This window comes from Cervus elaphus, chromosome 18 (assembly GCF_910594005.1).
Source record: "Cervus elaphus chromosome 18, mCerEla1.1, whole genome shotgun sequence".
In the NCBI taxonomy this organism is placed as follows: Eukaryota; Metazoa; Chordata; class Mammalia; order Artiodactyla; family Cervidae; genus Cervus; species Cervus elaphus.
Genome location: NC_057832.1, coordinates 57,413,217 through 57,427,464, shown reverse-complemented (window position 1 = coordinate 57,427,464; position 14,248 = coordinate 57,413,217). Strand labels below are relative to the sequence as shown.

The 14,248-nt window shown below is 40.9% G+C and overlaps 1 protein-coding gene across 1 annotated transcript in view; it reads left to right on the top strand.

The window, feature by feature from the left end:
- The window catches only part of LAMB1 (laminin subunit beta 1), a 74,318-nt gene that overhangs the window by 15,832 nt on the left and 44,238 nt on the right, over positions 1 to 14,248 (top strand). Inside the window, exons 6-13 of the mRNA XM_043871597.1 lie at positions 231 to 419; positions 509 to 572; positions 5,367 to 5,569; positions 8,187 to 8,307; positions 10,098 to 10,286; positions 10,549 to 10,728; positions 10,865 to 10,977; positions 12,348 to 12,427. Coding sequence (XP_043727532.1) covers positions 231 to 419; positions 509 to 572; positions 5,367 to 5,569; positions 8,187 to 8,307; positions 10,098 to 10,286; positions 10,549 to 10,728; positions 10,865 to 10,977; positions 12,348 to 12,427 — 1,139 coding nt within the window. The remainder of the gene's footprint in view (positions 1 to 230; positions 420 to 508; positions 573 to 5,366; positions 5,570 to 8,186; positions 8,308 to 10,097; positions 10,287 to 10,548; positions 10,729 to 10,864; positions 10,978 to 12,347; positions 12,428 to 14,248) is intronic.

Here is a 14,248-nt window from a genome sequence, read left to right as displayed (position 1 = left end):
TAGTCTCTAATAGGGTGGGAGAAAGTGCAGTATTTAGAGGCGAGACACTTTCCTGCAAGAAGAGGCTCCATGGAACAGCTTGAAGTATTTGAAATCCAGCCACAGTGAAATACCAACCACATGCAGTCAGGGTTTGTGGCATACAGTTGAGTGATATTTTCCTCTGGGATTTAAAAAAATATAGATAACCAATAAAAGCATGCAGTGAGTCTCTTCCACCCTGTCTTTAGACATTCCGTCCAGCTGCTATGCTGATAGAACGGTCGTCCGACTTTGGAAAAACCTGGGGTGTATACAGATACTTTGCCTATGACTGTGAGAGCTCATTTCCGGGCATTTCCACCGGCCCCATGAAGAAAGTCGACGATATAATTTGTGATTCCCGATATTCTGACATTGAGCCCTCAACAGAAGGAGAGGTCTGTTTATACTTTTTATTTTCCATGCTATTACAAATCCAGTTTTTGATTGTAGCAAAAATACCAATTACTCTTCTGTCTATTTTTAGGTGATATTTCGTGCTTTAGATCCTGCTTTCAGAATAGAAGATCCTTACAGTCCAAGGATACAGAGTAAGCCTGTTTTCAAATAAAAGCTTGGATGGAAAACCACAATCATGGGAGAAAGTTTACCCAGACCACTGCTACCCAGAATCTAAATACTCAGTGCTAAAAAAAAAAAAAAAAAAAAATACTCAGTGCTGAATCCACCCTCTTCATTTCCTTCTTTCTCTGCAGTGCTATACTAGAAGCTTTTGAAATTGGCAATAATCAAAGTCCTCACTGACAGGAACATATTTTGATAAGAGTAAAAGGTTGATGTCATAAGTCCTCATATGACCATTATGCTGGTCATATAATACCTCATTTGCTTGTTTGTTATATATATGTGTATGTGTATATAAAAATAATATACGTGTGCTAAGTTTCTTCAGTCAGGTCTGACTCCTTGCAGCCCTGTGGACTCTAACCCACCAGGCTCCTCTGTCCATGGGATTCTCCAGACAAGAATACTGGAGTGGATTGCCATGCCCTCTTCCAGGGAACCTTCCCGACTCAGGGATCAAACCCAAAGCTCTCAAGTTCTCCTGAATTGGCAGGCGGGTTCTTTACCACTAGCACCAACTGGAAAATCGTATATGATATGTGTGTGTGTGTGTGATACATTAATATATATCCTATATATTATGTGTATAGATATATGATTATGTATATGTATAATTAAGGCTTCCCTGATGACTCACCTGGTAAACAGTCTGCCTACTAATGTAGGGACACAAGAGATGTGGGTTCAATCCCTGGGTTGGGAAGAGATCCTGGAGAAGGACATGGCAACCTGCTCCAGTATTCTTGCCTAGAAAATTCCATGGACAGAGGAGCCCATGGGTTTGCAAAGAGTCAGACATGACAGAACTCACATGCATAATTAAGGTACAGGTTAGCTTCCCTGGCAGCTCAGTCGCTAAAGAGTCTGCCTGCAATGCAGGAGACCTGGGTTCAAACCCTGGGTTGGGAAAATCCCCTAGAGAAGGGAATGGCAACCCACTCCAGTATTCTTGCCTGGAGAATCCCATGGACAGAAGAGCCTGGTGGGCTATAGTCCATAGGGTTGCAAAGAGTCGAACATGACTGAGTGACTTTCACTTTCATTTTTAGGGTATTGCTAACAAAGTTTCCCCCAAAATGCAGCGTCTCAAACAAAAAAGTTTATTTCTCTCTTACAGAATCATCCAGAGGGATTTCCAAATAAAATACCGTTCGCCTGTCACAAGCAAACAGTCTTACCAGATAAAATACAGGCTGAAACCCTGTTCAATATGAATTTTCAGATAAATGATAAATTATTTTTTAGCATAACTACATCCCATGTAATATTTGTGATTAGTATGAGCATATTTCATGCAATATTTGTGGGTGAGGATAACCATGTCTCCTGTGGTATTTGGGAAGTATTTGTACCAAAATGATTAGGTGTTTATCTGAAATTCAAAGGTAACTGAGCATCTTGTATTTTTATTGCTAAATCTGGCACTTGTAGCCATTAGATCACCCAGGTTCCCAAGTTCCTTCTGGCTTATAGTCCGTGTCCACATGGTCAGACCTGGAAAAACCCCACCTTGTCCTTGTACCAACCTGCAAGAGGAGACAAGTAAAAGGCAAGTGGCTTAGAAGCCATACATCACATCCGTTCACACGCCATTGGCCAAAGTGGTCCCCTGGCTATGCTTCAGGAGATGCTGGGAAACCTCTCTAGCCAGTGGCTGTGTGCGTTCTCAAACTCTTGGCCAGGGCTCTTATTGTCAGAGGAAGAAGAAAAGAAAGAATCCTGGGGGAAATCATAGGTCTCAACCTTGCTCAATATGCTCAATGAGGGTTGTAGTTCCATTTTCCAGATGAGTCAGCTGTGGCTCAGAGGGTTGGACTAACATGCATAAAGTGAGTTGGCTATTTAATGTCGGATCCTAAGTGTTCTTGTTATGACTCTCAGTTCAGAGGGCTTTCCATCATTCAGGAACCATGCTTATGTCTTATTTTGATCTTCTTGCGAGGCAGAATGTGCACTAATTAAAAGAATGGGCTTGGGAATCCAACAGAGCTGGGCTTAAGTTCTAGCTCCAGCGTATTCTGTGATCTTAGGCAAGGAATTTATTTAAAATTTTTCTTAGTCTTTATTTTTTCATCTGTAAATGGAGATAGTCATATTGACCTTATGGTTGTTGTGGAAGGAAAATGAGTTAATATATATAAATGACTCACCAAAGTGCCTGACACATAGAAAGTGCTGGATCCGTGAAGCTGCTGCCTCTCTTGGCGTTGTTGCTGCCTTCAGCTGTCACTCAGACCTTTTCTAGACTGGGTCCCACACCTCAGCGAAGGTGAGGCTCCCTCTCTCCAGCTGCTGAGGTGCAGTCAATTGAGCGGAGGTGGGCCAGGGCCTCGCTGGTCTTCCCCTAATTTGAACCCATGGTGCGCATACACACACACACACCCCCCCTTACCCCCCAGCTCACAGCATGAAAGAGTAGAACTGAAGGACTCCAGGGAAGATTGCCAAAAAAGTACCATTTCCCTGCTTAAATTAATTTTACAAGTGGCCCAGATCATCTCTGGTCCAGAATTTATTCATCCTATTGTCAAACACATTTTTTACGATTTTAAATTTTATTTTAAAAAACATTTTTATTGGAGTACAGTTGGTTTACCGTGTTGTATTAGTTTCAGGTGTACACAAAGTGTTTCAGCTATACATGTATTCATTATTTTCCAGATTGTTTTCTCATAGGTTATCCCGGAATATTGAGCAGAGCTCCTTCTGTTATATACAATAAGTCCTTGTTGGTTATCTATGTTATATACAGCAGTGTGTGTGCGTTCCTCCCAAGCTCCGGATTGATCTCTCCTTCCCCCCACCCCCACCCCGCCGGGTTTCCCTTTGCTAACCAGAAGTTTGTTTTCAAAATCTGTAAATCTTTCTGTTTTGTAAATAAGTTCATTTGTATCATTTTTTAAAATTAGGTTCCACATATAAGCGACATCCTATATTTTTCCTTCTCTGTCTGACTTCACATATTATAATATCAAATATTTAATGGCACGTTCAGCTTTGTGTCATTTCTAAGTGTGCTCTGGGAGACCTGTGCTCCCTGCTCTCAAAATCCAGTTTCAAGAAGAGTCTGCACAAGTTCCTTGACCAACACCTCCTGGGTCTCTAAGTTTGTTCCTTTTGGGTGGTACTTGTTTTACTTGGGGAGTGTGCTGCCGTTAGAATTCTGTTGTGTTTGGCCGTTCAGTGGCATCAGAAAATCTATTTCTATATCAAACAAGCATCCATTGTAACAGATCACGCTTTGGATTTACTTTGTGATCAAGGGAACAATATCTCTTTAGCTGTCCCTACTGTTTGAGTCCTCTGAGACTCACTTCAAAAGTGATTGTGCCTCTTAAGACAGCAGTCAATTTGAGGCTTAGATGTGGTTAAATACGGCAGGAGAGCTCGAAGGGAGCACAGTTGCTCTTCTGAGGACTTCCAGAGATCAGCTCAAGGGTTTCTAAATACTCCAGCTGCTCTTCGAGTTTGTTTTTTGGCCTCTTGTCAATAGGCACTTGTGCTCATTCTGTGCAGGAGAAAATGCTGGCATTCAGAAATTCCATTCAGCAAAGTAGTACCACAATTTCTCTGTTTAGTTTTTGATTTTACAAAGAGCCTAAGTTGAATGCATGGCCTCATAGGCTTTCTCTTTCAACCCACAGCTATTTCTATAGTCTTCATTGTACGCTGTGCATATGTTGTAAGTATTTAAAATTGTATCTAGGCTTTGAAAGTATCTGATGTATTGGGCTAATGCCCCATTGTCCTGTGTTGTAAATTGTAAGAATCCATCAACAGAAATGAAAGGAAAGCTTAGAAGCAGTTTCAGGCTATGGAGCTAAAAGGGGAGGGCAGGTAGACTGTTTAGTAATTAATGTTTAGCAACTTAGTGATTAATGAAAGTACTGATGGAGAAGGCTATATGACTGTTAGTTTATCAAGTTACTAGAGAATGTCATTGATGCCCCCGCTTCTGTACTAAGCATTGGTCTATAAAGCTAGGAAAAGGAAGGAAAGTTCAAATAAGAGACATTTCTCTACAAGAATCTCTATTTAGGAAAGCAATCTGCCCCAACATCCCAACTAAACTCCTTTATCTTCATGCTACTGTATTATATTGGTAAATTGTATTGTAAAACAAGGACCAAAAAAGTTGTAGGTTGTAATGGTGCTTCAAAACTTGTTTGAGATAGTCAGTCCTTTGATTATGGTTATCCTATCATGTCAAACTGATTTTAGTAACTTGTGTTTCATCTGATTGGTGGGAAATTTCAGGTAGCATTTTTTCCTCCAGAAATAAACACAAACATGTTTTCTATCTTACAATAATAATGACAATTAGGGTGCTTTGATAAATTCTTTCCCACCTAAATGGAATTTTCTGATTTTGAGACTAACACTAATTGCTGTGGGAACCAGGTGGTATTGCAGTAGTTTAGATTACTGTGTGCCAGTGACTTCTGGCAAGCATGCAACTGCATTCTTAAATTTCTCTACTTTCACACTTCTTTCTACAACATCAGTCTGCCAACAAATCCATCATAGAATAGATGTTCTTATTGAATGGTGATGAGAAGGGAGTAACCTTTCTTCCAGAGACCTTCACTTTAGGGTAAACTTTCTTATTACAAGCATCTAGATCATGAAAGGGAAGTAAACTTTACATAAGCTATTTTTATTTGTCATGTGTTTCTATAAAGAAGAAAGGTGTTGTCTTAATTGCAAACAAAGTCTTGCTTCTTTGATCATACTTTTCATCTTCTTGGTGACCTTCGTAGATCTCTTAAAAATTACCAACTTGAGGATCAAGTTTGTGAAACTACATACTTTGGGAGATAACCTTTTGGATTCCAGAATGGAAATCAGAGAGAAGTATTATTACGCGGTTTACGATATGGTGGTTCGAGGAAACTGCTTCTGCTATGGCCACGCCAGCGAGTGTGCCCCGGTGGACGGAGTCAATGAAGAAGTAGAAGGAATGGTAAGTACATGCTCCAGGCAGCCTTCTCCTTTGTACAGATGATTCTTAAAAGCAAATTGAAGCTAGTCTTAGTGTAAGCCTTTTTATTTTGAGTTTTATTTGTCCAGACTTCCCTTTAAATTTAATAGCCTTTTGTACCATTCCAGTGGTTGATTTTTTTCATTTTCTGTTTGCTGATTTTCTTGGACCGCAAGAATGTAAGGACTACTCGTTTCACAAACACTAAATTCATTTTTGAAAATTGTGACTGCAGGCTGCCTCTATAGTAGACATTTTATACAACAAGGATTAAAAACTTTTCTCAACTGACAGTCCCATCTTCCTTTACTTGAGGGAAGATTAAAAACCACAAGCATTCCAGCCTTCATGCCAGAAAACATAAATTGACACCAGCCCAAAGAAACTGGAAATTTGAACTTAGAACCATGGGATACCATTTAGGAGTCAAATGGACTTTGCATCTTGATCTTCTAGTTTCATTCTTTTCCCACTTTTATGTTGTGTTTTCAAATTTTTAAAATTAGTTTTAATCAGCATTTACTTGCTTTTCAATGTCCTACTGTGCAGCAAAGTGCATCAACTATATGTATATATATATACACGTGCATGTGTGCTAAGGTGTTTCAGTTGTGGCAGATTCTCTGTGACCCCCGTGTGGTCCTCTGTCTGTGGAATTCTCTAGGCAAGAATCCTAGAGTGGGTTGGTATGCCCTCCGTGTGTGTGTGTGTGTGTGTATATATATCCCCTCTTTTTTGGATTTCCTTCGCACCTTGGTCACCACAGCAGTGGGTAGAGTTGCCTATGCTGTACAGAAGTTTCTCCTTAGTTATCTGTTCTATACATAGTATCAATCGTGTATATATATCAATCCCAAACTCCCAGTTCATCCTACCACTCCTCCTTGGTGTCCATAGCTTTGTTCTCTGCCTCTGTTTCTGTTTTGAAAATAAGATTATCTATACTATTTTTCTGGAGTCCACATATATGCATTAATAGATGATAATTGTTTTTCTCTGTGTTTTCAAATTATGTAATTTTAAAAGGGGGGACTTGGATACTTGCCAGATGGATAAAGTTAGGGTGTTTTCCCAGTTTCTAAATGAATTGACAATTCCTGTTAGAAGAGACCAGAGTTTCAGTCTTTTGCCAAAGGGCCTTGAGTAAGTACGTGGCAAATGGAAATTCACACCTCGCTCTCCTGACTGTGCCCCGGGGCCTCCACTGGACCATGGGCCTCACTTCTGGATGAAAGGTGTGCCTTGCTTAGTTTCTATTGACCTTTTCAAAGAGTGTTAGTCCTCACCTAAGAAGGTGAAGATGCAGGATTGAGTGTGTTCAATTGTCTAAAACTCCTGCCTTCCCTTTCCTCCAGTTAGAACCTTTACTGCACAGAGAAAGTTGAATTTTTAACAGAGCCTAAAGGGAGAATAGGTCCTTCTGATCTTATTGTTCCATCTTACAGAGAATGCCAGGTAGATGATAATTACTTCTCAGTGTAACAAATCCTGTGTGTAGCTAACCTCGTATAGTCCTGGGTACTCTTGATTCAGATTCTATAGAGTCCTGTGGTATGGGCTTTGGGACTGTTTTTCAGTCTGTGTGAAACCACCTTGTAATTAGAGGATTTTAGTCTTCTGCTAATCGTACTCCTGTCAAGGTGGGTTCAGGGTGGACCTGTCTGTCCTGTTTCTGAATTCCATTCTGTAAAAACTAGTGTTAGGTGAGGGATGTGCGTATGCATATTTGCTGGGTGAGAAGAATTGATTTATCATTGATGTGCCTCAGGGGCTCGAGTGTGACAGGTGGTGTGTGCAAAAGACCACATGTGGGCCCTTCCTCAAGCAAAATAATCTGCTTTTTCTGATGTTTTATATTTTTTTCCTTGAAAATGTAAATGTGGCAACTGATTAATTCTTAAAATCTCATTTTGGGTTGAAAAAATGTTTTTTAAGTGCTGAGCTAGAAGTCAAAAACCAAGCAAAGCGAGCAGAGGAACCCTGTCTTTTGTATGCTATGAGGTAAAGGTTGCAGAAAATTGAGTTGGTCCCCAGTGATGTGTACACATTTAGTTCTGCATTATAACTTTTGTTGATTTCTATTATAATAGTTTTTTTTAAACTTAAAAAATATTTTTAAATGGCTAATTTTGCTCTTCTGTGCTTTTCTAGATCAATACTTCAATAAAAATATTTATTGAGTACCTATTATACAGTAGAAAGTGTTCCTAGAGATGGCAATTAAAGCCATCAAGACAGGACTCACAGTGGGAAGGGACAGCATAAAAACAAAGCAGGACTTTCCCTGGTTGTTCAGTGGTTACGACTCCATTCTTTCGCTGCAGGGGACATGGGTGTGGTCCCTGGTCTGGAAACTAAGATTCTGCATGCCTCATGCAGTCAAAAAATAAGGGGAAAAAAATTAAAACTGAAAAAGAAAATTAGAAAATAAAAACAAAGAAACCCTCATTGTAGTGAGGTAGAGATGAGTATGAAAAAGTTGTGATATTTATGATTTTTATGATTATTTATGATATTTATATTTTCCACTGCTTGTGGGGAAGGTCTGGCCATTAGTATATCTCTTACTTGGCTCTTTCCTGTTTTTGTAACTTTCAAGGTTCACGGACACTGCATGTGCAGGCATAACACCAAGGGCTTAAACTGTGAACAGTGCATGGATTTCTACCATGATTTACCTTGGAGACCCGCTGAAGGTCGAAACAGCAATGCCTGTAAAAGTAAGTCTCAGGCAGGGAATTCCCTGGTGGTCCAGTGGTTAGAACTCCAAGCTTTCACTGCCAAGGGTGGTGAAAGTCCCTGGTTGGGAAATTAAAGTCCTGCAAGATATGTAGCGGTACCAAAACAACAAGCAAAAAAGAAGTAAGTCTTAGGCAAAGGGATGTTTTGAATCAATTCAGACCCCAGTATCCATTTTCTGAGTAGAGGTGCTATAATAGTACACCATTTTGCAAAAGGAAGAAAAGTTACTACCCTTTTCCCAGCCTCAACCTAATACTCCTAGGAAGTCATTATCCACTCAAATTAGTCAATTAGCATTTATCAAGCAGCACCTATGTGTTTGGCAGACGTTGTGTGTCACCTCTAACATTGCACTTTTTTAAAGGCCAGATGACTGTGAGAGAAAAATGAATGAAAACGATGGTAGGGTGGATCCATAAGGTCTGAGAGAGATGGAGTACTTGTCAGCCTTGTTCTGTGCCAGCCCAGGTGCAGCCTGTGGCCTCCTTCCATCCATCAATCCACCATCCCTCCTGGTGCTATTCTCCGGGCAGAGGGGAAGTTTGAAAACCACCACCCTCCCCACCTCACACAGTGATTCTGAGAGATGATCATCCCTGCAAGCGTGCCTGCCTCTGACCCCACTGAAGACAGTTCTAGGAGCTCAGAAACCAGTGAGGGCTGGAGTGGTCAAAGTTTTTGTTAGTAAGGACAACCAGCTGGGCCCTAGCAAATAGTTATGATTGTTTAGATAAAGAGAAGAAAGCAGGGGGAAGGTGGAAGGGAGTTCAGATAAGGAGAATACAAAACACAAGGCTCCAAGGACATTCTCATGATACCGTATTTTAATTCATGATTCCAGGGTTTAATTAAACCAATGCATCCAAGGCAGGATGACACAGTCTCTCCCCTTAGGATGGATAAGACCAGTTGTAGAGCCCTTTGAGAACCCAACTGAGTTAAGCTTCCTGTGAGAAGACAAGAGGAGTTGATGAGGATAGTTGAGCATGAGAGGGAGATGGTTAAAGCTGGGTTGGACCAAGAGGACTCTGCCAAACAGGCTAGAGGAGAGACAGACTGACCCAAGAAGACTGGCTTGATGGCTGTTAAGGGTCTGATTCATAAAGCCTGGAATAGGGTGGTGGTAGGAATGGGGAAGAAGAGAACCCAGCCTTCATACCATGTTCCTCAAGACCAAGAGCCCAGACAGGCTTCCCCAGGAACATATCACCTAGAAAACCCTCTGGAGTGATGTATTCCTGTCCCACTCTGCACATGACCCAAACACATCCTCCATGCAATGCAGCCTTCCTGTGGGTGAGCCTGCGAGGGGACTTCCCTCAGAGCTTTTACGCTTTTTATAGCCCATTCTGTTCCAAAGAGGGCAAATGAGGTTATTTAATAAAGGTCACACTTGGAAGGTTTCCAGCATGATTTGGACTTTAAACTGATGTATATGCAGGTGTGTTTTTTTCACCGCCAGTGCCTTCTTGTTAATTGCCGTTTTGCCTGAACTTCATCCCCAGTTTCCAAAATGAACTTCCTTCCCACCAATCCCATCCTCCACTGGTTTTTCTTGTTCATTCCCTTAGTTGTATCTGACTCTTGGTGACCCCGTGAACTACAGCATGCGGGGCTTCCCTGTCCTTCACTGTCTCCTGGAGCTTGCTCAAACTCATGTCCATTGAGTCGCTGATGCCATCCAACCATCTCACCCTCTGTCGTCCCCTTCTCCTCCACTGGTAAGTAGATTGAAAAGGTTTTTCCTGACATAGGTCTTGTTTTGCAGAGTGTAACTGCAACGAACATTCCAGCTCATGCCACTTCGACATGGCAGTCTACTTGGCCACTGGCAACGTCAGCGGAGGGGTATGTGATGACTGTCAGCACAACACGATGGGGCGCAACTGTGAGCAGTGCAAACCGTTTTACTACCAGCACCCGGAGAGAGACGTCCGAGATCCTAGCCTCTGTGAACGTACGTGGGAGAAGGTCACGACGGGGCGGGGGAGAGGGGGATCGTTTGGGTCACCTTTCAGCTTGAATAGTCAAGTAGTAACCATCCTCCTCTCAGGGCTCAGACCCAGCCTTATTTTAGCCGCTATATAGGATGCTGGGAGTGGAACTTGGTGATCCAGCCTTCCTTAGTCTATTTTTGTGACATTTGGAGGGATGAAGGGAACATAGGTATTTCTGAAGACACACACGTTGCGTTACCTGGTGCTTCTCATCCTTCTTAGAATGTACATGTGACCCAGCTGGTTCTCAGAACGGGGGAATCTGTGACAGCTACACGGACTTTTCTGCCGGTCTCATTGCTGGGCAGTGTCGCTGTAAATTATACGTGGAAGGAGAACATTGTGATATCTGCAAAGAAGGCTTCTATGGTTTAAGCGCTGAAGACCCATTTGGTTGTAAATGTAAGCACTTGTGTTAAAAAGTTTGGGAGTTCTCATGTGCACATGATTCCCATTTGACCTGGCAGTTCTTTGTCATGTCGATGACTGCAGACTCACTTGGCTTGTGTTTCTTTGCATCATTTTATCTTTAATGAAGCTTGTGCTTGCAATCCTCTGGGAACGATTCCTGGCGGGAGTCCTTGTGATTCTGAGACTGGTTACTGCTATTGTAAGCGTCTGGTGACAGGACAGCATTGTGACCAGTGTCTGGTAGGTAAATACTTATTACATGGGATGGGTGGTTTGTGAATATGGTGTTCCAAAAGAGGATGATTTTCACAGTTCTTTTGTAGGTTCTGCCATCACCCTTTTATGTAAATAAGAAAAGCCACTAGTAGACAATTCACAAAAGAGAAATTATTAATGAATAATTTTGTCAAGATATTCACCATTGCTGTTAGAACTGTAAAATAAAACCAGCGTGAAGTACTATTTTTACAGACAAAACTAACAAGTTTTTTTTTTTTTTTAATGGTAATGCTGACTGATAAGTGAAGTCATAGTGAGAGGCTGGTACTCGGGTGCTGCTGATGGAAATACAGATTGGCTCACACTTTGCAAAAAGCATTTTGGAGATGTGTATCCATTGCCTATAGAAATGTGCATACCTTTTGACCCAGTAATTCCACATCTGGGGATCTATCCTAATGAAATAATCAGAAAATTGGTCAAAGATGAATTCACTAGAAGACTCATAGCATCTTTTAGTAATAGCAAAAAACACTGGGAAGCAACAGTAGGGAAAATAGTTAAATAAACTTGGGGGTTTCTATAGTGTGGCACAGCTTCCCGGATGGCACAGCTTTAAAAAAAATCCGCCTGCCAATGCAGGAGACACCAGTTTGATCCCTGGGTTGGTAAGATCCCTTGGAGGAAGAAATGGCAACCGACTCCAGTATTCTTGCCTGGGAAATCCCACGGACAGAGAATCCTGGTGGACTACAGTCCATGGGGAAGCAAAGAGCCGGACAGGACTTAACAACTAAGCAACAACAAAACAGTATGATATTTTGTTGCTGTTGAAAATGACCCTAACACAAGGGGGAAATGCTTATGCTGGTGTGAAAAAAAGCCACAGGATGTGAGTAGTATCTTGATTATGTAGGGAAAAAGTTCATCAAGAAAAACAAAATCTGGAAGGAAGTAGACCAAAAGTTCACTGTGGTGATCTGGAGAATATTTATGACGGTAATTTTTTAAAATTATTTTTATGTCTTTTAAAACATTCTTGTGATTGCTTTCATAATTACTGACTTAACTGCCAGAGTAACTCTAATGAAGAAAATTGGCACACTTGCTGCCAGCTCATGTTAATTTTTGGATGAAGGTTATTTACAGGGCAAAGAAACTGCTCTGATCTGGGGTTACCATGTGGCTGCGTGCAATCTTCTCTGACCCCAGTGACCTGCAGCTTGGGGTTCTTTATTCTAGAATACTCATGCCTTGTGTAGGCTTTCTGCTTGCACAGCGCAAATGAACGTTTGGTGGAACATCCAAAACACGCCATAACTTGTCTCTTGCTGGGTCTATTGTGTAATTTCAGGAACCCCTCTTTAGATGTTTAATCTTTTGTTCTGCAGCCAGAGCACTGGGGCTTAAGCAATGACTTGGATGGATGTCGACCTTGCGACTGTGACGTTGGGGGAGCCTTAAACAATAGGTGAGTGGAGCTGCTCGGACACTCTTGCGCTCGGTCACCGCCAGGGTCCTCATGACCTCTAGGACAGGGTGACGCTCAGTGTTTTCCTGAGAAGCAGAGTGCATTTACCTTTGCTTTGAATGCCTGATAATCACTTTTCCCTGTGTTCTAAAGGTTTTTAAAGATTGATTATTCCAAGAGTTAACTTTGAAGCCTTCTCTAATCTGTTTATGTTTCCTGGTTTTTAATAGTGTTATTTGTTTTGTATTTTACTTTTCTGGTTTTTTTTTTTTTTTTCATTTTTATTTTTGGTCACACAGCTTACGGGATCTTAGTTCCCTGACCTGGGATTGAACCCAGGCCATAGCAGTGAAGGTATTGAGTCCTAACCACTGGATCGCCAGGGAACTCCTTTATTTTTTTTTTAATTATAAACACAGTATATGCCCATGGTTTAAAAAAATTCAGACAGCTCAAACAGGTATCCTGCCTTTTTTCTCCACTGAGTTCCATTGCCTTAAAGTGCCACTGTTAGTGGTTCCTTGTGTGTCTCTAGAAAATAAAAATGGTGCTCAAAATACCTCTTAAAACCGACAATTTCTTTTCTCTCATTTCTTTTGAAATAACACATCGGCTGTTATTTTTTAAATAGACAGTACAAAGAAATAAAAATTGTCCAGGATTTCCTACTTAGTTGTAAAAACTTTTTTTATAAATCAAAGTAATATGTGTATGTACATTACTCTGCAACTTGCTTTTTTAATCTAGAGATCTGTTTTTCATATCAGCATCAATTTATCTTCCTTTTTTGTATTCTGTCATGTGATAGTGCTATGATTTATTGATTTTATTATTACTATTATTTTAAATGTTGTAGAGACTTCCCTTGTGGTTCACTGATTAAGACTCTGCGCTTCCACGGCAGAGTGTGTGGGTTTGATCTCTGGTCAGGAACTAAGATCCCACATGCCACGTGGTGCATGCCAAACAGAAATGTTGCAGTTAATATCCTTATGGATAATCTTGATGAATGTTTGTAGACATGTCTATAGATTGGATTCCCAGTGATGGAACAGCTAAGTCAAAGTACATGTGTATTTTCTATTTTACTGAAGATGTCAGGTTGTTCTCCAGACAGATGGTGCTAATCTATTTTCTTCTCAACCGGTTACAAAGTACTGTTTTCTCCCATCTCCACCAGCAGCTGGTATCATAAAATCTTTTATTTTTCACCAATCTAAAAGACAAAAAGTGGAGTCCCATTTTGATTTGTGTAAGGACTCTTTTCATTTTCTTCTTCACTATTTCATTTTTTTTTACAACTTGCAAGTACATTAATGAAAATTACATACAATAATTTTAGGGACTTAAATATGTTGGCATTCCTTGAATCTATGAGATACAATACTCTTCCCGAAATGATCGAAGTACACGTTTTGGCAAGATGTTAAACTTGTGGGAGTTGGATTTATTACCTTTGAGTCAGAGAGAATTCTGGTCTCTCTGTGTTACTGGATCAGATTCATAACATCTGGTAAAAATAGTGTAAGTGACTGTTGGGAGGATAGACAGATGTTTCCTTGTGGCCTTGAATCTTGCCTGGGAGAATGTGCTGAGTTCATTGAGTAAGCCTCATGGATTAAAAAAATGACTCTCTAACAAGAAGTTTTCCCAACACTGTAGTAGTCTGCTTGGGAAGGAATGAGATTTTAGGCAGCAAAAACATGTTCTGTTTGGCCTCTGTAGTTGATTTGTTCTCTTCCAGATCGTGTAGCAAGCTCAGGACAGCATGTAGCCTCCAGAACTCAGGGTGAATGTCCCTTCTTAGAAAACGTCCAGAGG